Raw genomic sequence first — 24,582 nt, 5'->3', positions numbered from 1 at the left:
TTGGCACAGCCATTAAGGTGCTTAAATACATGTAGTTAAGCTTTTTCGCCAAGGACGGAGGCTCAACGAGAGGAGCCGAGGCCCGAGAACGACTATCGTTTAAACCCTAACCCACTCGGACATTCATGTGGTTTAATAGTATTTATAGGGAGTACTTAATCATAATTTACCCCGTGTGATAATTCCCTCCACTGTGTGATATACATGTGCTATATAAGCAACACAAAAAAAGACTCCCAAAACTCGTATTCCACTAGATCAAGAAAGATTGCAACAACTATAGCCCCATCAACCTCTCCGAGTACACCTATACGTGTATTGCCCAGTCATCATGCCACCATGCCCATTGAATCTCGGTTTTGAGTTTCCCGGTACATGGCAATACCCCCCTACGAACTTATCATCTGCGTAAATATTATCAGCCCCCGATCGTTCCGCTAGATTGAGCGATTGCAATATTGCCTACCAAAATTGAAGCTCAGATATCATAAAATCTTACCTCAGTTATAGTAGGGAAAACAATAAAAGTTCCCATGAGAGCAAATGCAAGAAACAGGGGAACTGAGGCATTCTGAAGGTCTCCAGGATGCTTTCTCAACCAATATATAAAGAAAGCGATTGGCCCGGCTTGAATAATAAGAAATAGTATCAAGATCCGAAAGAAAGACAGTGCTTCGCAAGCACGTAGTCCCCATCTGTATTTTTCCTGCAGATTCATCTTACCATTTGTTTTCTTCGGCAAGACATCGAGTGTCATCGAAGTAGTACCAATACATGATGGGCCTTCAAAATACTCCAACTCCTCGGTGGGAACGGGTGATACATCGACTGCCTCAGGCCGGTACTCATAATATGGATGATTGGGTGTTGGAATCTCTTCTTTGTTATAGCAGCTGACACGCATATGATCGAGACGGTAAAGTCTGAACTACATAATAAGTCAGTCAAACAAGGCGCCCTATAACATCAGGCCTCTGTGTATCATCCATACCTTAACGAATTTTATATATGAAATGGTGTAAAGACTAAACCATCTCCTCCAGCTGCGGGCTTTTAAGTATTCGGTTCTGAGACCCCGGAATATTGCTTCGTCATTGTCACTCGGCGTAATACCGAGCTCTCTAACAACCGTAACCTTTGAGCCCAAATTTATACACCACATGAGAAGCTTATCACGCACTCCTTGTCCTATTTTTAATGAGCAGATCGCTCCAGGAGAGACTGCTGTCGATGATGGTGTGGTATCCCCTAAGGTCCCGTTGGTCACTGCATTGGAGTTGACTGGGTTAGCTATAGGTTGTGCTGGAGCTAGGGCCGTTGATGCCGGTGGTGACCTATTGTTGGAAGATGAGGAAGAGCCGCTATGAGACCTAAGCCACTGATACATATGATACTGATACATGCGTTCTTTTGGAATGATACTAGGTATCCTTCTGCCACAACGCTGTAACCCTTTCTTTAGCTATGTTGACAGAGAACCGCAAAAAATATCTACCTACACATTTCCATCGCACATACACATACCCCTGTGACACAGAGTGTCTTCGAGGGCTCAGTGGCCACTAATTTATCGGTTCTCGAATGAAATCCTCTACCAATCCTTTAATCTCATTAGAAAAATCCCACCGACGGGCAATTTCGAAGCTGATATGCGTCTTCCCGTCCGAAAATCTTGCCGCCCATAGATATTCACCATCTATCATTGGCACAGGCGATGCGACAGGGTCCTGGAGAAGCTTCGATTCTTCAGTAAGTTGAGGAGATCCACATCTCGGGCTGGAGATTCGCGGTGTTGGATTTTGAATCCTGATAACTGGTTCTGAAGACACAATCGCTTTTCTTTCAATAGCATCACCGGATTCTAACGGGCTATTCTCTGTAGCCGATTTCTGCATCTCCTCGTCTATTAAGAACATAGTAAACGAACTTAAACTCTCGTCTTGAATACCAATATCTTTACTATGTTGGTGTATCGGTGCACCTAGAGAAGCTTGGTCATCATCTCCTTCATTCATATGTTCTAGAACTACTTGTTTATTTTCGGATTCTATATTTACCAAGACTTCGGTGGTTCCTCCTTCTTGGTGTACGTTTTTTCCTTTAATTGCCTTGTTCATTTTAGTCTCTAAACATATCCCTCTTAGAACCCAAGGTATGATAACTTACATGCTTATCCTTGTGTCGAGTCGGTAGAAACCTTTCAACCACGGCATTTTTAAAAATTTCGAGTATCTCATCAGATTTCAAAAATTTAAGTACTCCTTGAACTAGCTCATCATATCCTGCTACATCCAAGATTTCTTCCTCATCATCATCGCTAGGTTCAGAGGATTCACCAGAGCCGTCGCGATCTGGTAGCTTTCCGAGTTTCATGGGCCCATCAAGCAACTCTTGAATCGAACCTGAACGCTCCAAAAACACCCCGATTCTCCCAGCAATATTATTCAATGTAACTCGATTCCCTATGCCCCGTAGAACTGATACTTGCTGCAGAGATAATAATTGTTTCGTAGATGGTGACTTCTTAACATTCTTCGAAAACCTTCTCAGGGACCAAATCAATCGTCGATTAAATTTAGCCCGACTCATCCCTTTGAATGCATTTTTTATAGTCGTAGATACCTCAATCATACCAGACAGAGCACTAGCAATATCGCTTTCTATCTGTTCCAGATTTTGTGGTGCACGCGGGATTAGAGATGGTTCTGAGGTATTAGAAGATGCCCCAACTGGGGGGCTGGGGTCTGTAATACAAATATAATTGGAGTCCGTATCTGAACCGGAAACAAAAGGTCCATTTGATTTATTTAAGGTTTTCCGGTTCACCTGCGATTGCTCTTGACTAATAGGTTCCGAATCAATGGAGTTTTCCCAAGTGTCGACACAGTCCTCCAATGCTCCCTCACCGAGCTTTTCCTGTTCATTGAGGATAGAGTCCAGTATTCTCGGCGTATCGATGGTTGTGGGGCCTTCGTTGAGCTTTCCCTGTTCTTTGAGGATAGAGCACAGTATGCTCAGTATCTTGATGGTGCTGCGGCGCCCTACCACGGAGGTCTTCTCGGATGCACGGAGCGCTCTCTGGTACATTTCTAGGGCTTCATCGAGCTCTCTCTGTCTTTTAAACATAGAGCCCAGCCTGCTCAGTACCCTGATGGTGGTGGGGTGTTCTAATCCCAGCACCTGCTCATATGCATGGATCACTCTCTGGGATATTTTTAGGGCTTCGTCGAGCTTTCCCTCTCTTATAAGCAGAGGGCACAAGTGGAGATAGTTTTCGATAGTGGCAGAGCCGCCGTCGACTGGTCCAAACACCTCTGTTAAAGCTGCCTTTACCCACGTTCCGTGGCTGGATAAGGAGTCGTGGGAGAAGTCGTGGGAGGAGTCGTGGGAGGAGTCGTCGGAGCCGTCGTCGGAGTCATCGGCTGGTCCAAACGCCTCCGTTAAAGCTGTCTTTGCCCTGTTTCCGGGGCCAAATTTGTCACTTCGGGATCGCGGCCGCGGCTGCGACACTTTGATTAAGTCCATGTCTAAGTTAATCACAATAAGGAGTGAGTAAGATGCCCATAGACAGATCAAAATTGGCTGGAAACGACCTACTGACGCACAGTTAACCTCACAAACTTGAACTCAACAGAGGATGGGTGCTTGAAGGTTGGGTTGCCATCTTTTTGATAGCTTAACTGTGGGTTTCTAACCAATTAGAAGCCGGTGTGATCCCCCCCCCCCCCCCTGTTTATTGGATTTACTAGATACAGCTGTATACAGTATGGCTATGATGGTACATATGTTACCTGTAAATAAATTTCCGGCGTGGGAAAGAAGTTCTAGTCTTATTTTACTTATAGGATGTATGATACAGCTACATGTATAGTACATACATACATGTAGTATCTCATGATCAAGTATATATACATGCACTGTATACATAGGTACGTATATGCATGTACATGTGCTTAGTGACTGTTTGCCAAACACCGGGAAGCATTTGTCAATAGCCAATATATACCCTGAACGAAGTGAAGGGTTATTGGGGTAGGAGCTCTCTGTTTGGCTACTCCATGTGGCCAGAAACCCTAACCCAAAATAACAATTCAATATTCTCAATATCATAATCAGATCAGTGACATGAGATCCCTCCTTGCGAGTCTTTGACTGCGAGCTAGGATACTTCATGATACGATAGGGTCAGAGTCTGGGCGTCATGCCGAGTATTAGCCAACATGTAGCAGGACGGAACGTTCGAACGACAATATTTTCACGGGCTGGACTAGTGGGCCGGCCTCTTTGTTCCATGTCCCGGGTTTTCTACTGATTTAATGAGTCTGTTTGTTAGGTATAATGCCTTTTAAGTGCCCATATACCTCCACTCGATGGCCCTATATTTATACTTAGCTAGAACTGGTCAAAACCACCCTCTGTGCTAGTTAGCTGCTTATATATTGGTCAATGAGATATATATGTACTAACTCATGATTGAGATCGACGGAGGCGCTGTAGTAAATAACATGCAGACATCAGCGAAAACTAGCTAATAATCAAAGATCTTCAAAAAATTATCAAACATCATATCGAAATGGAGTACTGGAATATAACCATACGAATTGAAATCCCTATCCATCTTTCCTGGAAGTCTAGAATTTGAAGCTAAATCCTAATTAGTCACAATGACTACCAGAAATCCAGGACGTATGAAATAAAGCTTGGGAGGCGGAAGCCGGACAGGATTTTAATAGATCAACCCCGATAATTGCGTACTCCTGGCCTGTTACTCTGCATTACATGACATGACACCTGGATGGTATATAAATATATGTATGTGTGATATGTATGTACATATGTATATACATGTATGTACAGTACGAAAGGACGGGGTGAAATCAGTGCTGTATGACTACGGAATTCAGTGAATAATACGGAATTAAACCGGCATTACAAAAAGAATACCGTAGCAATTCCGTATTCTTACTGCATTACTAGCGCAACGGGAATAACGTAGCGAATCCATACCCTTTTTTGGTATTGTACATGTAGTTACTAAGGGTTAGCTGGGTTATCTGGGATTAGGGTTAGCTGGGGTTGGCTAGGGTTATCATAAACCCTTTGTTGTATATATACTACATGTACATCTTGTGGTGATATATATCGCTACATGTACCTCTCGATCCCGTCAAACCAGCTGCCTCCGTATATGTAAATTGTATATCCGGATCACAGAAACGAAGATTCGGCGTGTACAAGAAACTCATGAAGTTTGGTGCTCATGCTCCCCATACGACTAGATAGTGCATCTGAGAGATCTAGATTTGATGATAAATTAATAGCGGCCAGTGGACAATAATCGAGGTACAATGTCGGCTAGTCAGTTAACCTACCATATCATAAGTAAATGGTTTCAGTTGTCATAACCGGTCAAAATTAGAGTATCAAAAAGATGGGTTTATCTTTTTGTAGACATCGAGTGATCATGAGGCCCAATAATACCGTAAGTAAAAAGGTTGTTAGTTTTTACCAAGCTACCTGCAATCAGTACAGTCTACGTGCATAAATAGTAAATAACGGGATGATACACCTAGCCGGCCGGCCTCCGTACATCCTATAAACAATCATTTCCTAGGAACGGATTACTTCACTGCCTTCCTTTCCAAAAAGAAATCCAATAACATTGCTATATAACAGTCCATTAACGAATAATTAAGAGCCACCAGCTAGAGCTAGGAACATAAGGACGGTACTCGCCAAACCCAAAAGCTAAAGACAAACGCCGGTTCTAACAGTTGAAAAGGGGAAACAATAAAAATTACACTCCAAAGGTTTTCCCCTTCTTTGCATGTTTTCCTCATCCAGTTCCATCACTACCATCAGTCATCTCCGTCCCAACTGCCCACCCTTGTACCCGGCTCCTGATAAATAAAGACATTATCTCTTCCCATCGTTCATGATGAGAAGGGTGATACTCATATTAACCCAAAGGAAAGTAAATAAAAAAATGAAAATAAACAGTTTTTTATCGCTGTTTTGGTCAGATTTCCAGTATTCCGTTCCACATATCTATCCTAACACCAGTCAAATCTCCATCACCAACATTGATGGACTCTACAGAGCTAGAGTAATCGTCCAAAACGACATCAAGCATGGCTGTTGTTTCGTCCATCTTGGCTGCTGATGCCGTCATGTCTTTCAGGCTAATTGTTCACAACCTATTAGTAGTGAACTTTTTATTGGGAGGTGGGACATACTCGGTTAATGTAAGTTCACCCTTGAAAAATACAAATAGCTCTGCCCGTTCTACTCCAACCATATGAATACAAAGCTGTCTGAACCTTTTACTCGAACATATCAAGTTTCTGATGTACTGCCGATTGTCGGTATCTAATATTCTTTTACATATGGGAATCTAATAAAAAAGACAAGTAAATCAGCCCCGAAACCTCAGAAAGATCGTCTTGTCCCATCACATCCCGCCCATAGTGTCATAGAAGGAAGTCAATTTACCCACCAGCTTATCATACCCTCTCTGTAATCTCCCTTGGTCATTCGCACCCTCACCCCGCCGCTTCTCATCATCGCAAAACGAGTTAAGTATTTCGGCCATTTTATAAAAGAACCATACTTGTGCAAGCCTCCTTGTCGCCTCATCTCCCTCCGTCGATGAGATACTAAGCCAATTCATATATCCATCAATGTTCATCTGCCGGCGAAGTACCAGGCCTAAGGAGTTGTCGCCGCCTTTATTCATATCGCGCAGGTTCGGATGCAGTGCGCGAATAATAAAATAACGCAACTTCTCAATGGCAATCTGAAGCGTAGCATCATTGGGCTGCGGGACCGTGTGATCCTTCAGTGAAAGCATTTTAGCGTCTAAACGTTTCCGAGCTGTAGTACTCCAAGTCGAAGGAGTTGTAGATGGTGTTGGAGGCTGTTCATTCATGTGTTGATTAGGGTTAAGGTTGATAATTCCATTGTTGCCGTTATTGGGGTTGTTGTTGCCATTACGAAGTGGTGTTGAAACAGCAGTCTTCGGCTTGCGTTTCGGTTTTGGATGGATTATAGGTGGACCAGGGACCGCAAGTGGAGCCGGTATGGGGAACGGCGGCATGATCGGAGGATCATTGTTTTCCGTAGCTGGTGTAGGGGGTGCGTTTTGGCATGTCTATTGGGAGTGGCAAACACAGTGTTATTAGCAAACCCGCTCGCGATCACTGTGTTTTCCTCCGTCCAGCCCCCCACCGGGTCCCCTGAATTAACAAGCAAACAAACGAAACTTCACAAGCAATTCATTCTCTTCAAGATACATGTAATGGTAAAAAAAACACTTACTTGAATAACACTCACACCAACACCGATACCACTCGACTGAGGCGGTGGAACTGGACCGTGCATAGGGAGCTGCTGCTGCTGCATTGGTCCGGCCCATAGTTTAGCAGCATGTCTTTTCCAGTGCTCGATGACGCGAGTAAAGTCGTCGGGACTCAACGACTGGACTTGGTCGATACTGGCCAGAACGCCATCGACAGAGGAGGCCATTTAGGGGGGGGGGGAGAAGAAGACAACGGTGAGAGGGGCGAGCTAGAGGGAGAGGGGAGATCCAGAGCAGACTAGCGAAACGTGGGACCTCCTCCAAAGTAAAGTAGGGTAGCGTGGATGCTAAAAAGTATAGTTGTTGCAAGATATCAAAACCAGAAAAAGTGAATAACAAATCAGACCACACTAACCCCCCTCTCCTAGAGAGATATGAGCCTTCTTGTTATTCTTCTTTCTTCGTGAACAGGAACAGGAACTGGGGGGTGTGGGGAGGGAGAGAGAGGGAACGGGAAATAAAAATAAAAAAATAAAAAGGGCCGGCAGGAAATGTGATGAACGAGTTTGGACGTGGAATTAAGCTTCAGAGCCGCAACGAAGCTACTTGAAGTAGGCACCAAGCTAGGAAGTCAAAGTCCTAGGAAGTCCAGGTAAGGCAAGTAAGCAAGAGTAGGTCCACCTCCAAATTACCTCCTCCCTCAGCTCCCAACTCTCGTCGTCAAAGTCCACTCCAGCCAGCTAATAATCGGGAAGAGCCGACCCTCCCGTTTCCGTCCGTTCCCGCGCTGCCGGGTTTCGCGCTAATCAAGGGGCTGCGAAAGAAAGGCGCGTAGAGTCCTTATTCTTAGTGGAAGTCCTCCTCGTCTCTCTCTCTGAATTCAAGCTTAAGTCGTAATATCGCTGGGGCGTTGTGTGGTTAATGATAGAAACAGTGGGGAAAAGTCAAATACTGTAGGTTTAGTAGAGCACGTCTAGTTGGTGAATGAACTCATACTTGCCCAAGTTGCTTGTGTTTAGCAAACCCCTTCACCTAAATATTATGCATATGTAGAGAGGTACATGTTCTCCTTTCCTCCTAGCAAAACAAGCTCTGAGGTGTGTGTAACGAAACTTGTTTCATGTTTACACAAACCCGCCTCAGCTGGACGCGACAACGGTTCCGCGTCGACTCCGTAACCGGACGTCTTAGGCAGTTTATGCAAAAGTAATAGTCCTCAACAAGGCAACATCCAGGTGCTCATCTGGACCGCAACGCTCAAGCTCTCTATTGGACATCACGATCCAGTAATATTATGGCAAGCAATGAGTTTCCTCTTGTGGAAATGTTATCAGTTGCGACGCACGATTCCGAAATTTGTTTGCGATTTCGCGCACTTCTCCTGATAGTCAAAACTTCAATCTCTGGACGGATAGATCATGGAACTGGCTGAGAAGATAAGCTACATGTTTTAATTTATATTGAGATCGAACTAATGTTTGCAAAACCATTGGCAGAGTGAAATAAAATGAATGGAATCGAATCCTTCTACCTCATGCTCAAAGGCACCAAATAGGCCTAGGTGGATGAAAGCTACAACCAACACGTCAGATCTTAATTGCAATCTTCATTGTAAGTTTGTGTAACCCAGAATAATGAGAACCATGAAGAAACCCCTACATAACAGATCTAGAGCCTAACTCTAGAGTAGAATGTATTGCATGCCCCCCTTCCCGGCGGTTATTTACCTGATTTACAAATCCCCATAACCTTATGCTTGGATACATTGCCTTAACTCTCGCGCATGACGTCAATTGGTTCGCCAATGATCAACCTCTTCCAAGCGCTATTTCTGGAACATAACTAGAGCCGTGACATATAACGTCTGCATACTCTACCCCTAGCATCAACAGCCCCGAATTAAGAATCACATGCATTGTTCTCAGTTCACCATAGTAAACAAAGTCTTCTTATCTCATTGGCTATTGACGATAGTTTACGCGCGAGTATCATTAAAATGATCATACGAGGCTTTTATTTTTGTTTTACATTCAAAGCCCTTGTAGGTATCTTACCAAAGACTCGGTCTCCTATTTAAGGTTGCACTTGCGGGAATCCAAGCCGCCTCAGAGCCACCGGAGATGATACCCAGGGAAGGATCAGAACCCAGATTTCCAGATCTGGAGCGGCTGGTCAGGCAGGGGAAAAAAGGAGAAAGAAGCCCAATGATCTTCTAGAAGGTTCAAACCCACCTTCCGTAAACTCACTAGTTATCAGGCACATATCTTTATAGTCATAGGCGGTCCTATTAGGGTTTAGAACCCGCAGATCTACCAAGCATGTAAATAAGCTCACAGGGATTGGTCGCCTAGCTCTTCCTACCGAACAAGCTGTCTTGGGCCTTGAAAGTCAACCTCTTAGAAGCTTAAGCTTAAGGGGGCACGTCTTTATCCACCCCCGAGCTGCACTTCCTTATAGGTGTACGTTTCCGTAGGTTAGGAATATATAGGAAGCTAGGCCATTATGGAATATATCGACATTGGAGTGTAATCTATACATACATGGACTTTGAGAGATTCTCTTCATATGTGCGTAAGCAAAGCTAGGGTCATCCTACAAGGCTGAATACATATGTGCTGGAAGTGACCAATACCGAGTGATTTTCTATGATCGGTATCTACGCTTTAAAAGAGGAACCTAGCCCTACGTTTGCGGACACCGAGTAGGAAGAGAAATTTTGGAACGTAATTTGACTTAATTATGTTTGTATAAATTGACCCATGGCCAGTGGGAAGCCCTTTTGCGAAAGGTGATACCTGCATGAACATATAAGCCCACGCCAGTATAGCAAATGTAGCTGATATATCGCAATTATCAATCGCCATTAATTTCTCTTACAGTTGGCAATAATTATAAGCGGTAAGCTATATAAGTACGAAAGAATGGAGTGATAACACTGCCATAGTACTACGGAATCTGTAAAGAACCTGTAATTAAACTGATATTTTCAGAAGAATACTTTATTACTATACTGTGTTACTAGTAGCGCATTATATTAACATGAATACAGCACACAATCATACCCTCTTTTGTTACTGTAGTTCCCACCATATCAAAAAGAGCTTTCGAAGCCTAGGAATCCACTGACCAGATCAAGCATTGTCAAGAAAAACGGCGGTTGGGTATTTTCTCATTGGCTTCATACTGTTCCAATAATTTACTTGCTGTCCTAAATCCCATACCCTAGCTTATAACAGCTAGGCGCTAGTATTATTTCAATGCGTTGAATCCCAGTGGTGCTACTGACCCATTGGAACCCACGGTTTGTAGCACTTATATGTGCCTTCGGAACCCAGTTTGGTAACATTTGATACTGGGACATGATACTAGTAGTAATTTACCCATACCAAGCTTACGCCTTTAAAGCTTTGGAATTCTGGTGCGATACTACATCTACATGTAGTTTCACAAAATATGGGTGATTACACGTACATCAATATTATGCATAATCCAATCAAAACGGTCCATTTACCTGATGAATAGAGAGTTTAAGTATATATTATAGTCTCGATACGGCCGGCACCTTGATATATCTGGAGAAAGCTGTGACAAAAGCCTGGGGATAGCACATATAGGTTGATTATGAACTGCATATAGTGTAATGATTGTATATGATATATGTATATGTCTAAATTAACCCACATATAGAGTATATCATACCCCAGAGTATTTACCTACATAATAAATGCCTGTAAGATGGAATCTCACTCGTCTGCGATTGTCGCTACATGTAGCTACACTAGTACTAGTCTCTTCAATGGACTCAAAAGAGTGATCATGATGAAAGGAATATATCATGATTACACACAAATAAATTGTCAGAGTATGATCTGCAGTGTCACCTTGGTTGCCCCTTCCAGGTTCCGAAAGTGAGCATGAGGTGAGCTATCACATCGTACCTGCGCGTGTGGGCGGGTATGCGAGTGTTTTTATCGGGTGCATGCGAGAGAAGTGGAAGCAATAGAGCGTTTTAGCTGTGCCAGTTGAACAGAAAGTCGGACAGGTTGGACAGAAATTCTAACTATTTTAGGCAAGGATTCAGCCAATATGAGGTGCAGGACTTTCTGTCCAAGTGCTCGACTTTCTGTTCAACTGGCGCAGCTAAAACGCTCTAATTGAAACTTGAGAAAAAGAAAACGATTGATCCGTGGTGGAGATTACTTTTAACAAATTTATCGAAATGTTTCTGTCAGAATACCCTTTTGTAGATGATGCAGGTGTAGCCCTGAGTTATGGTATGCATGTACCTCTAACTACTTGGGTACATCTACTATCCGAAATGTTGGAGGTGTATGACCGCATTTGCACGTGACCGATCTACCGGGACTCGCGTGCCTTCTCCTTCTCCTTTCCCTTCCATTCGTTTTCTTTCCTCCGGGGCTGCAGATTCTGATAGAGTATTAGTACCAGTGACCGCCCATTCGGTGCCCCTTCCGTTCCCAATCTCTCTCACCCCCAGAATACTCTCCAGAGCTTTCACACATCACCAGTCGTTTCCCATCCGCCTGCCTGCCTGCCTTGCCTGCCCGCCTGCCCACCGCCTACCTGCCTTCTGCAACCTTGCTTTCGTGTGGCTGTTGTCAAGCCTTACCTTGTACTCTGCAAGTTCTTGCTTATCTATCCAAGACCCAGGGCCGGCCATCTCGATTGAAGCGTCTACACACAAGCCAGCTCACTCTTTCTTACTTTAGAGCTCAACCCCAGTGACAACGCCAACTCAGCCTCTTTCACACCCACCACCCCGTCACCGACCTTAAACCTCGACATCCCTCCCAAGCCATACACTGAAACGCATTTAACGGAAACCTCTTCCCTCCTCTTCCGATCTCTGCACTCGCTAGCTTTCTCCACAAAAACCTCGTCAAATCCACATCCCACATCCCACATCCCACACCCCCACAAAATACATAGTTCCTGGACCGCAATCTCCCCCACAATTCCAACAACTAGAAGATAATGTCTTCAACAACATCGTCACCTTCTTCGCCTACCCCTGTTCCCACTGTTGTGACTGTCACACCTCCAACTATCCATCTCGACTCTCCTCAAAGCTCCCCTAAGATGGCAACAATGGCTTCGCCACCTTCCTCACCTGGCCCGCAACCTTCTCCAGTGTTCGCTCCCCGCCCTATGCGCATTCCCCAGCTCTTTCGCCCACGCCCACTAGTGGCGCTTGAAAGCTCTTCTGGAAATCAAATGCGCACTCCGAGTCCGAAACAGCAACGCAGAAGCTCTAGCGCAGCCGGAGGGATGAAGTCGCTGGTATTGACGGACTCGAAGCTTATAGGAGGGGAAACCAGTGAGGTACAAGTGAGGATCGATGACGGAGAAGGAAGCAGTAATGGTGCGGCGGGAGACCTTCAACCGGTACAGTTGTATAGGTTCGTCTCCCATTTGAAAGCAGTTCGTTTAGAGTGGTATTAACATATGAGTCATAGTCCTTCAAAAGATGTCCTCGATGAACTATACAAGATTATTCGTAACAATAAGCCGCAGCCAAAAGCTTTTGACCACCATAGAAGACAGTTGAGTGATGCATCCAGTAGCAAAGATAGTAGTGGGCGAGATGAGAACACCAGAAGTCCCCTTAGCCACGAGTTTGGGAGAATTCCATTTCGTATGTTACCTCTTCCTCGATGATTTCTTCGGCCTATTGGTTCTGACTTTTGAAATAGCTTCATCGCCCGTCAGCAGGACCTTGATGCGGAATCCTATCATCTATAATTCGCAGTTCGGGCAAGAGCAACATTAATTTTGCTGATACTTCTATTGAGGTTAATTTTTATAACTTCATTTATACTCCCCCAAGTTCTAGTACGTTCATGTTCATTTATTAAAGTGTTTTTTTCTTCTTTTTCGTCTCGCACTACTACTTAACTCTCTTTAACAGCCCCTGTTTTTATTGTTTTATATCTGGGAACGGAGTAGCTACAGGCAGGTGCTGGGTCTTTATCATTTATGGATGTTTGTCTTTTGTGGTCGAAGAAGTGGTCGTCTATTGATGTCCATGCTTCGTCCTCTTCGCTCGGGCTTGCTTTTTTCTGTTTGGAGTTAGGATTATGGTGTAATCAACTGCATCACCTCTCTCAGGTATTTTGTTCCTTTTCCTTAGTCCTCTGTGGTCCTTCCAGTTGCCGGTCCCTTAAGGTAACCGTTTTGAGAGCATTATTGCCCCGCCACAGTGGTTATTGTAATATTGCTCTGTTGCGACTACATGCTCTTTTTCTTCTCCGATATCACTTTTGATCAAATCCAGATCCTCCGATGTCCGATACTAGACTTTTTTTTTTTGAACCTTTTTGCCCCGGGTTTGGTTCCCCCTTTGTATGCGTTTTTCATGTCAAATTGAAATGGCGAATGTTTGATGTTTCACACGGCTCTCGCCCGCTTTATCTTTGGAGCAGGGTCTTATCCCTTACGATTTAATTTATGATGCGGTATATATATGGGACATGTTATGACCGGAAGCACTTTTCACATGGTGGGTGCTATCAATTACATAGTTATGATGTGATGTAAGGACGAGTGACTCTTTATGACCACCCGCGAGGTTTCACGTGCACTTAGGAGTCACGGTTAACATATAAATCATTCTTCTTTACCTTGTACCGGGTGGGGACCCTCCCGGCGGTGGTGTGATTATTAGATTCATGATATATCACTCGGTATTTATTAACGAGAGTATGCACCTCGCCAATATTGCTCCCTGGTATCTATAAAGCTGGAAGTTATACCCTTGTCAATGGGTTTATATGGGTTAGATTGAACGATTGTATGAGAGATTGCATATAGTTAGCTTGCGTGGTCGTACATGTAGTTACATGTATCTCACTAGACGCCGGCCACCATTCACGAGCACATACAAGTAGCTTAAGAGCGGCCATCGGCCGGAGGGTTATTCTAACCTTTCATAAAATACTCAGCCAGTTTTATGTTGATGCTCTTCGCTAGCTGTTGATATATATCTACATGTATCTATATAATATATCATGATAGCGGCCTAAAGTCGGGAGTGACAGACAGTACCCCAGGATGAAACAGAAGCCGGCGACAAAAAAAAGAATTGATATTGCCCCGATTGGGATTCGAACCCAAGATTTCCTCACAGCTCTAAACCTACGTGCCGAGTTTTTGGTGTGTTAACCACTACACTACCGGGCATGTCTGTTTCTGTGGTAGAGTTAAATTTGAGCCTATCTCCTCGAGCCCCCTTGGGTAAGGCATTGTGTATACGCAAAGGTACAGCCTGCCGCAGTATTCTACATCCCTTCTTGTGGTTATTGCAGCTTCTAGCGCACGGCCCATGGTATAATGAGCTAGCGTGCTATTGAAGATGGAGTTATTGGAAAGTAAGTCACGCCGGCCGGGTGTCATTAGTCCGCATCGACCAGCCACAGAACATTATCTTACTGCTACCAGGCTTCCCAAACCTCATGATCATGCTATACCAAATCGACTTTATTCACCATCTTATCAGATCTCATCGGTCAGCTAGTCAAACTATGAAGATCTGGTAATTATATCTCCAGCTGTCGTCTGATGATTTCCCAGTAAGTTCCTATAACTCGGACCGTGTTCATAATCTTTGAGTACTCGTCTGAGCTAGATGTCTATATATGCTCAGATCATCAGACGTAATGGAGACAACGTTAACAAACCATAGAAGAGGGTTACGTATCGGCTCCCCGAGTGTGGAAAGGCCCGCTACACTTTACCTCACGCGGCCTTTTAGTTTTCCTAGTTATGCCTAGGCCTAGGGGTTTAGAATCCCTCTATCCGCGGGTAGGACTGGCCCCTCGGTATCGAATTCTATAAGGTCTTGACCCGGCTCTCGAGTGAACAGGGCGTGATCCTAAAAATTGAGTGGATACTCTACTCGTTTCTTCGAATCCGTAAGTTTTGGACTCAGTGTCGGTATTGGGCGTTCCTCTAAACTGTCGAGGCTTAACGAGAGAGAGAGAGAGTGGAGTAAGAGGTGGAGAGGAGAGTGTAGGTGGTTAAGTGTGAGGTTATCGGGGTACTGTGTACCTGTACTGGTATCAACAGAAACTCAGGTGGTCGAATGCTTTTCACCCATTTCTTTTGGGGTTTAAAGGGTTTAGATGACTACATGTAGTTCAGTACCGGAAAGGCAAGCACAGAATCATTGATAGTATGATCGTGCCATAGAGCTTGAACGTCCAAAGGTCCGTACTTGAACACCCACAAGTACCACTCCTGAGAAACAGACATAGATCTATCAACCTACACCCCCATCACCACTTTCCCGCCGCGAAATCCGCTTCTATACAGCTCTATATAATCAACTGTACAAGCATGGCCGCATCTGTTGAATTAAACCGAGCTTACGAATCCACTCAGGATTAGGAGCTGCAGCAATATTACTAGTGCACTGGGTATATAGATCGATCCTGGCAACATTGACTATAAGCTTGAATTATATACATATAGTTGTACAAGGAAGCTTGAGATCTCTACATGAGTATTAATTGTAGCATGTAGCTAATGGAGTTCCTTGCACTGCGCGCAATATAGAGTTGTTCGCTTTGACCGGCCCGTGCGGATAGCCTCGGCTCGGGAAACACCATCAGGAAGGAAAGAACCCGATACTGGATATATATTGTTCGGACAGAAGGCCTTTGTTATTACGTTTTTATACGACTAAGGTATTCACACTCAGATGTGTTCTTTGAATTAATTAACGGACCTCAACCTAAGTATGTAATTTACAGTACCATGGCCACCTACTCTGATCTAGGTACTCAACGCATAGCTCAACATTCGGTGGTCGCTGGCGGGGAAACGATCCGGAATGAATGAGCTGATCATGGCCGGTTTTGTCGAGTACTTGTAGTTGGAAAGTCTTTTGTTTCAAGTTCGTGTATACCTTGCACACGCTGGTCGGTTGGTCTTGTTTCTTATTTCGTCAATGATCATCAGTCTTGTTGGGGCCTGCTTACAGCCCACTCCTATATAATACGCTCATTTTGAATCTTTTTCTTTGTATGTACTCTAGGAATATATAGAGCCCAGATATAGTAGTTCCCCCCCCCCGGGGGGCGGCATCTGTCAGTTGGTCTTGTGACTGGAAATTTTCTGCTAGTATATATATATGATGGCTACTATATCTAGGTAGGGTATAAGGACGTCGATCAAGGAAATCCGCGCACGTATACGTATGCTTTTTACTTCCTTTAGATATTGCTGCTTCCTTTCTTCCATTCCCCGAGATTAAGTGATTTGTCAAAGCGATAGAACAGTCTTAGAAGCTATCCATATAGTGTACCAAAGTGCAGTATATTTAGTAAACTAATATTGATGAATCTTTAAGGAACATTGGGTCAAGAGCCAGCTAGTACTAACTAGATACCATAGGGCGCGAAGAGGGCCCGGCTATGTAGTACTCGTGTGATCTGATCTGTCTGTAGTTAGAGATGAAACATCGACAGTACAGAATCGCGCTTGCGAGATATGTGGGTAGTGGTTAGACTGAAAGAACCGCAGGCGTCAAGAGTAAAGGGGCTGATTCCAGTAAGGAGTTGTCACCGAGTACTCTAGAGTAGAGTCCAAGCTAGTGCTACCTGGCCTAGCGCACTGACTGTCAACGGCTGGCAGGCTGCAGCAACGTGGGTTGTTGCCAAGTTAAGCTTGTTTTCGGGAGGGAACGTCCCGAAATCGGACTAGCATGGTTTGGGAAGCTACTAATTTGCAATATTTCTAGTACGGGACCTTGCTGGTAGCTTGAATGGCAAGCTGTGCAAAGAAGGAAAGCATTTCCCCCCCTGTTTACTGCTACGTCTGGTACTGATGAGGCTCGATATCTAGACTCATGAAATACGAATAGAAAGTAGTAGTTGGCTAACTGAATAAGCCTGTGAATATATGGAATGTTCTAATTTGAGTTCTGGTTTTCTGTGTTATCCACACAGAATCGATAGAGATGAACAGGTTCCATTGATTGTCTGCACATTGACTGGGTTTGACGTGATCGAGTCCTGGGTGAACATTCCCTCCAGGAAAACCAGTTAGCTTCACGGAGTTGGGAGCGACTTTTCGGCTTTTCCCGAAGCGAGTGATTCTTCATGACCTCCCTTCACGCTACGCGCGCTGTCGGGTCTAAATGCGAAACTCTAGTCTCCTCCCCAATCACCCCACCGGAGAAAAAAATAAAACGAAAAACAATTCCCACCAGTTCTCGAAGGTACAAGGCACGGGAAATTGAGAGGCCAAGGACAGCAGCAGGGATACCTGTCAAAATACGTACCCCATGCGTCTTAATTAACCGAAAACATTGTTCCTGGCTCTCTGCCTTTACATTAGCCAACCCATGGCGCCGGCAACACTTCCTTACCGCTTTGAGAATATTTTGCCGGGTACGTACCAAATAAACAACACTGATATCGGGGTTTGTAGATACGCTAGCACCTACAGCTAGAGGAACCGTGGATATCATGATGTTCTCGATATTGCGACTGTGGGGCACCATGCTTCTGAGAAAGATGCATAAGTAACGGCGCAAATCCGCTTCTTCTTTTTTTTTTTACTCCTCATCCTTCTCGTTCTCTGCTAGTCAGTAGTCAGTCACTTCCTCCTTCTCACTCTTTTTTACACTCTTTCTATACTTCACTTCCAAAAGAGACAGTCTGGGACAGTCCAATCATTTGCCTATATTCACGATGCTTTCTAAAATCTTCATCTTTGCCCTCCTCCCTGCGGCCTCGCTCGCACAGGTTGTTGGCTCAGCGACCGGTTTCGCAAAGGGCGTGACTGGAGGTGGAACTGCTACCCCCGTCTACCCAACCACCATTGCGGAGCTCAAGAGCTACTTGACCGACTCCTCCGCTCGTGTTATCATGCTGAACAAGGAGTTCAACTTTATTGGCTCCGAGGGAAGTACCACTGAGAGTGGATGCCGTCCATCCAGCAACACCTGCCCCAACGACGGTGGCCAGGACGCGATCAATGGCGCAAACTGGTGCACCAGCGGTGGATACCCCACTGTCTCGGTCACCTACGATGTCGCTGGTACTGGCTACATTGATGTTAAGAGCAACAAGTAAGCCCCACCCCCAATATTCCAATACCCCAATAATTCCATAAGCAAATAACTAACACACATCCCACAGGTCCATTGTCGGAGTTGGCAGCGCTGGTGTCATCCGTGGAAAGGGTCTCAGGGTCGCCAACGGCGAGACCAACGTCATCATCCAGAACGTGCACATCACCGAGCTCAACCCCGAGTACATCTGGGGAGGGGATGCCATCACCCTCGCCGGTACCGATCTCATCTGGATCGACCACTGCAAGTTCTCGCTCATCGGTCGCCAGATGATCGTCACGGGATACGACCAAGCTGGGCGCCTCACCATCTCCAACAACGAGTTCGACGGCCAGACCAGCTGGTCCGCGACCTGCAACGGAAACCACTACTGGACGATGCTCTTCTATGGTGCCAGTGACTTGGTTACCTTTGCGGGCAACTATGTCCACGATTGCTCAGGCCGTGCACCAAAGGTTGGTGGCTCATCGGAGTCGAACATCCTCTTCCATGCTGTCAACAACTACTTCTACAACATGCTTGGTCACTCGTTCGATATCGGGACTGGTGCGAATGTCCTGATTGAGGGTAACGTCTATGATGGTGTCACCACCCCGATTACCACCGCGAGTGCCACTGCCGGGGGACAGATCTTCAACGTTCCTTCCTCATCGTACACCTCTAGCTGCACTGCGACCCTTGGACGTGCTTGTGTGGTTAACAGCGTCTCGAACAGTGGATCCTTCGCATCTTACACCAACACAAAGGCGCTGACCAACTTCTCAGGGAAGAATGTGCAGGCTGCTACTGCTGCATCGGGTGTGGCCTCAAGCGTCAAGTCGAACGCGGGTATTGGAAAGATCGGAAACTAATTTATTTCTTGTACTTTTTTTGTTTAATACATAGTTTATATGGAGGGAGTGGTGTGAGGGGGGGTGGGGAGTTAGAGGGGGGAGCATGTACGATATTTAAATACCAATCGAGTTTGGTCCTAGATCCTTTTATTTGGCGCCTCGGTCTTCTTTCTTGATAAGTGATTTAATGGCCATTGATAATTCGAAACCTGCTAACAAACTGATGTGATCGTGGTCGAGTAATGTTTATGCTGAAGTGCACAGGTAGGTTTCTTCTGTACTGCGAAAATAATAGATTGACTATGTAGTTGTTAAGAGGGGTAGTTACTCATGCCCTATATATAGTTAGCTATTGTGTTCTTGTCCTCTTCTTAGAGTCCCGTTGTCTAGTCGATTACATGTCCTTAACTGACCCTTATATGTATATTTCTACTAGTACGGCCTGGTCATTCACACCCTTTCGAAACATTCCCATCACCACTTCTCTCTCAAGACAATTATCCATAAGCAAATCACAAACCACACGCCCCTCAAGACACTCCACGCCGTTCCACAGTCTCCAACACCAACGCCGCAAACCGCAAATACCACATCACCAACTATCACTCGCCACCAACGTCCAACCTCATGGCTGGTACTATCCCCCGATATAAAAGCCTTGGCTATATAATATAGTCATATACGATTCCACCAAGCTCCCACTCCACCCTCACGATAACCAATATCTATAATAGACAGTTATCCAACTCCTCGAGATCGGTCAACCCGTCCGAAATTTTCACCCACACCTCCAACCCCCTTATTATAGTAGGAGATTTCAACATTCACTCCCCCGCAGCAGACCCCATGAGAAACTTCTCTGATGGGGAACTCCGCCTCTCAGGACCATACACCCACTCTGCCACAACCAACAACTTCTCACTCTTGAACTACCCAGGCACCTAAACCCGCCACTCCCCAGACCCCCGAAAAAGACACGGAGTGATCGACCTCGCCTTCGCTAATGCAAGAGCCCTCCCCCTATTCAGCAGATGGCAACCCCTCCCCGAGGCCACCGGCTCCGACCACAGGGCCATCGCCATTACCTTCGCCCTTCCCAACACCGACTTCACCCTCATCATTGGCCCCAACTGGAAACTCACAGACTGGACAAGCCTCCAACCCACACTCCAGAACCTCACAATCCCCAGCCCCGACCCCCCAGCAAACCTCGATGATTGGTTTGAACAAGCACTACAAGGACTCACAGATACCCTGAAGGCCCACACCCCCTCCAAAACAGTCACCAAATGGTCGAAACCGTGGTGGAACCCCAACATAACCGAACTCCGCACAATTTATCACTCCGTCCACCGCGACTTCAGGAGAGGCCTCAGCCCCCCCTTCGAAGTTAAAGCGGCAAAGAATGCCTACTTCAACGCAATCAAAAATGCGAAGCGCACTCATTGGAACTCTTTCGTGTCTAACGCAGCCACCAGCGATGTCTGGAAGCTCAAAAAGATGGCGACAAGATCAGAGGACAGAGTCCCATCCCTCCCTAACTCACCCACCCCCACACTACTGAACCAGAACCTCGTCAAAGCGTTTTTCCCACCCAGACCCGATACAGGCTCTCCCCCCCCCCTCAACTTCGCCCACGTCCCAGACATCACCCCCGAGGAAGTAAGAACCACCCTCCTCCCCACTTCCAACCTTTCAGCCCCAGGCCCAGACACCATCCCCTATTCAGTTTGGAAAGGGGTCCATAAGGCCAATCCAAAAATCATCCCCGCACTCCTTAACCCGCTCCTAAAAAGCGGCTATCACCCCCTCTCCCTTAAAAGAGCAAACAGAGTTATTCTGGCAAAACCGAACAAAGCCGATTACACCCTCCCCACCTCCTACAGAATAATTGTCCTCCTCCAAATCTTCTCCAAAATACTCGAGAAGATCGTTACCCCTCGCCTTGCATCTATCGCCAAGGCAGTAGGCCTCATCCACCCCCACCAATGCGGATCGGTAGCTGGCCTCTCCACAGCCGATGCAGTCACCACCCTCCTCCACGAGACCAAAGCCATGCAACACGCTAAGCTAAAAGTCTCCACCCTCTTCCTCGACATCAAGGGAGGCTTCGATAACGTCGTCAAACATACCCTTGCCTCCACCCTCGCGGCCAAAGCCACCCCCCCGTACATCATTAACTGGGTCCTCTCATTCCTCTCAGACAGGCACATCACCCTCCTCTACAAAGGCTCCCCGAGAATCCCAACCCCCGTACAAGTCGGAGTTCCCCAAGGCTCTCCCATATCGCCCCTACTCTTCATCATATACATGAACATCCTCCACCTACACAACCCCTCTCCGGGGCTAACCCTATCCTACGTGGATGACTTTGCAATAACCGTGGGCTCCCCCAGTTACCAACAGAACATCCATATCCTCGAAGACCACTTCAAGGCGATCACAACCATTACAGCCGCCCAGAATACCACCTTCTCAATCCCCAAGACCGAACTCATGCACTGGCGCACCCCTAAAGACAAGACGCCAACCTGCACACTCCCTATCACCCTCGATAATCAGGTCTTCCACCCAGGACATCAAGTCAGATGGGTAGGCTTCTGGCTATCCCCAAACTTCAACCCAAACACCCACTTCATCCGCCGCCTAGCCTCCGCCCAGGCAAGTTTCGGAATCCTTCAGAGATTCTCCTCCCCCGGCAAAGGCCTCTCCTCATCCAACTGCAGGAAAATCGCCCTTCTCGCCATACGCCCAATGCTCACATACGGGGCATCCGTCCTAACCCCCACCAGCTCCCTCAAGGCCATGAACAAATTCTGGAACTCGGTACTCAGATGGGCCACTGGCTGCTTCAGAGCAACCAACCAACGTGTCCTATGGGCCGAGGCCCACTGCCCCCCCCTCATCAACTATATCCACTACCTCAAAACAAAATTCGCCATCCGCGTCCTACTCGCCCACCCTCTCAACAACCCAGTGACAGGCCGCTGCCACCCCTCCTTCCCTACCCTGACCCCCGATAGTGTCCCCTCCCACACAAGCCTCCTCCGCGGCCGCCCCAACCCACCCAAAAAGTGGAACTCTACGGCAACAAAGGGAGTGGCCTACCTCCCCATCGAACACCTCTGCTCCCTCCTCCGGAACCCAGTCACAAGAGGAACAGACCACAAGCTACTCCCAAAGCTAGCAAAACAACAAATGCTAGACAATTGGGCATACGACTTCCCAACACCCCCATACTACTCCTTCCCCCTCACCACAAGCCCTGAACCCTTCATGGACTTACACAAATTCACGGCGACTCGAATCCATCAAATGAGAGCCCAAAAAAGCTACCTCAGAGGCCACAAATCCTGGCTCAACCTCCACCTCTCTGACAAGTGCGACAGATGCGGCAAAGGCCCTGAAACCACCGAACATGCCATCCTCTCTTGCCAAGCAAAGGCAACCCAACACGCCCAACTCCTCCCGGGAATCAAAACCCTCGAGGAAATCTGGAACGACCGCACCAACTCACTAGCTCTAGGAGCCTTCATTACCGCCACCAGAACGAACTTCCCCAGGAAGGAACGTATCTCCCCCCTCTTGTCTGGATCCGAGACGTCAAGCACCCTCAGCTCCCCCCCCCCTCCACCTAGCCACCACAAAACTCAACCCAAATTACGGTACCCCGCACCCACAAAGTCCCCCAAAGGGGCAACAGGTTATGTGAAACCAGCAGGAAGTTTTCCTATGTCGGATATGGGCCGCCAAGGCGTTTTCTTTCCTTGCAGTCAACTAGTAAATTTGTTTGGTTTTCCTTCGTCGTTTCTGTTTTCTTTTGTTTATATGGGGTTGTGAATTTCACTGGTTAAAGTCGGGGAGAGGTACTTTTATGCCATAGTCTACGACTGCATGCAGAGTTTTATACCTAGAATCAATTAAAACTACATGATATAAAAAAAAAAAAAAAAAATATTCCACCAAGCTCTTGGCAGCAGTACTAGTAGATATATGAACCGCAATTATTGGTGGGGAATATTATAATAATAGACTACTCCTTGTCTTAAGTTTTACGTCGTGCTACCACATATATCGTACCTACTGGCTAATGACTAACGGGCTTTTTTGGAGATAGGCTAAACTCTGGTCTTGGGAGAAGCTCTAACGGGTGCTTGGTTTGTCTGGATGGGTGCCTTGGTACCGTTACGATCTGGACTTGGTCCCGCTATCTAGGTGATCTATAGCAGCCTACCATGGTCTATGGCTACTGTGGGAGAATCTGCCGGCTGTTGTGCCTTGTGTGGCTCGTCCGTACACCAACGCAGAAGTATTCTGTTCATAACCATGCGGTTGTAGCTGGCTGGCCATGGCATTGAGACGATGGAAGCTCTGCACTCGCCTTGTGGTCTAAGTAGTGCCAGCTCGGTGCTTATACGCACATACATTCAGGCCAGGTCTGTTAAGACAGAGTGTCCCTAATCCTCGACCAGCCAGCAACAAACCGAATCCCAACCAGTGTTGAGCTAGTAACCCCCGCAGCCCGCCACACCGCACCGCAGCGGGTAGTGTACCCGCACCCGCAAGTCTTCATCGCGAAGAACAATCTAATTTTGCGCGGCGGGGAGCGAAGTAGGGCCGGGAGATATACCGCCCGCCGCATCAGTCTCTAGTACCAAGCTACATGTGGATACATGTACAGACCCAGATACCGGCATCCATGCACCTACGATCCATCTGCAAGCGGGCGGAAGAATGCTCGGGCACCCGGCCGCATACCGCAGGCATCCGGGTATACTTATACCCGCGGCCTTGTGCTGTGTTCTTTGGCCAGTATATGTACTGCCAGGTATATGTAGGGTGGGCAGATATTATTAAAGTATGATATAGGGCAAGAACGTAGGGTATATAGAGTAGGAAGAGGAAACTTTGGTGAATATTTCAGTGGCGGTGCGCGGTGGTGATTAGTGATTGCTCGCTTCCATGAGATTTATATCTAGGAAGGTAGGAAGACAAGAAAGTTGCTAGCGAGGGAGAAAGCTATAGCTGTCGAGCTATAGCTCTGTCTGCATCTGGGAGCCATGCGATTTATAGCCAACTACCTCCAAGACCAGGATCGAAGCTAGCAGGGCTAGGTAGGGTTGCGTTGGGTTGTCGCTGTAGTCAAGTCTGCCTTACATCTCAACACTGCATCTTTTAACGGATATGGTTTTTGAGGCCTAGTTAAGGGTGAGAGGCGATTTATCCGTCCATGAGTTAGTCGGTTAGTTGGTGAATGTAGACGAAACACGTTGTTTCGCCCTCTGTGATATTGCGGGCGTTTCACCTAGAGCGCTTCCCTGGCTAGCTAGCAGTAGTAGACAGTAGTACAAGTG

General features: G+C 46.4%; 5 protein-coding genes across 5 annotated transcripts; 2 read left to right on the top strand and 3 right to left on the bottom strand.

Moving 5' to 3' along the window:
- Positions 1–389: 389 nt before the first annotated feature.
- Positions 390–3,525, bottom strand: LAJ45_05525 (uncharacterized protein; the record flags this gene model as incomplete). The annotated part of the gene is made up of 12 exons (XM_046115096.1): positions 390–404; positions 500–627; positions 724–928; positions 992–1,043; positions 1,114–1,121; positions 1,181–1,266; positions 1,335–1,444; positions 1,500–1,526; positions 1,627–2,108; positions 2,167–2,462; positions 2,530–2,542; positions 2,623–3,525. The coding sequence occupies 12 exons, from the start codon at positions 3,523–3,525 to the stop codon at positions 390–392; spliced, it is 2,325 nt and encodes a 774-aa protein (XP_045971618.1).
- A 2,494-nt stretch (positions 3,526–6,019) lies between these two features.
- Positions 6,020–6,298, bottom strand: LAJ45_05524 (uncharacterized protein; the record flags this gene model as incomplete). The annotated part of the gene is made up of 2 exons (XM_046115095.1): positions 6,020–6,182; positions 6,237–6,298. The coding sequence occupies 2 exons, from the start codon at positions 6,296–6,298 to the stop codon at positions 6,020–6,022; spliced, it is 225 nt and encodes a 74-aa protein (XP_045971617.1).
- A 153-nt stretch (positions 6,299–6,451) lies between these two features.
- LAJ45_05523 (uncharacterized protein) lies at positions 6,452–7,524 on the bottom strand (the record flags this gene model as incomplete). The annotated part of the gene is made up of 2 exons (XM_046115094.1): positions 6,452–7,150; positions 7,318–7,524. 2 exons carry the CDS (start codon positions 7,522–7,524, stop codon positions 6,452–6,454), a joined length of 906 nt encoding a protein of 301 aa, XP_045971616.1.
- A 4,768-nt stretch (positions 7,525–12,292) lies between these two features.
- Positions 12,293–13,264, top strand: LAJ45_05522 (uncharacterized protein; the record flags this gene model as incomplete). The annotated part of the gene is made up of 5 exons (XM_046115093.1): positions 12,293–12,717; positions 12,775–12,953; positions 13,012–13,066; positions 13,146–13,150; positions 13,227–13,264. 5 exons carry the CDS (start codon positions 12,293–12,295, stop codon positions 13,262–13,264), a joined length of 702 nt encoding a protein of 233 aa, XP_045971615.1.
- Positions 13,265–18,012: 4,748 nt separating this feature from the next.
- LAJ45_05521 (uncharacterized protein) lies at positions 18,013–19,246 on the top strand (the record flags this gene model as incomplete). The annotated part of the gene is made up of 2 exons (XM_046115092.1): positions 18,013–18,392; positions 18,463–19,246. The coding sequence occupies 2 exons, from the start codon at positions 18,013–18,015 to the stop codon at positions 19,244–19,246; spliced, it is 1,164 nt and encodes a 387-aa protein (XP_045971614.1).
- Between the last annotated feature and the right edge of the window lie 5,336 nt (positions 19,247–24,582).

This window comes from Morchella importuna, assembly GCF_003444635.1.
Source record: "Morchella importuna strain M04M26 chromosome Unknown Morimp01GS015, whole genome shotgun sequence".
Taxonomy (NCBI): domain Eukaryota; kingdom Fungi; phylum Ascomycota; class Pezizomycetes; order Pezizales; family Morchellaceae; genus Morchella; species Morchella importuna.
Note: the sequence above shows the minus strand (reverse complement) of the source record. Positions and strands in the feature narration are given on the sequence as shown.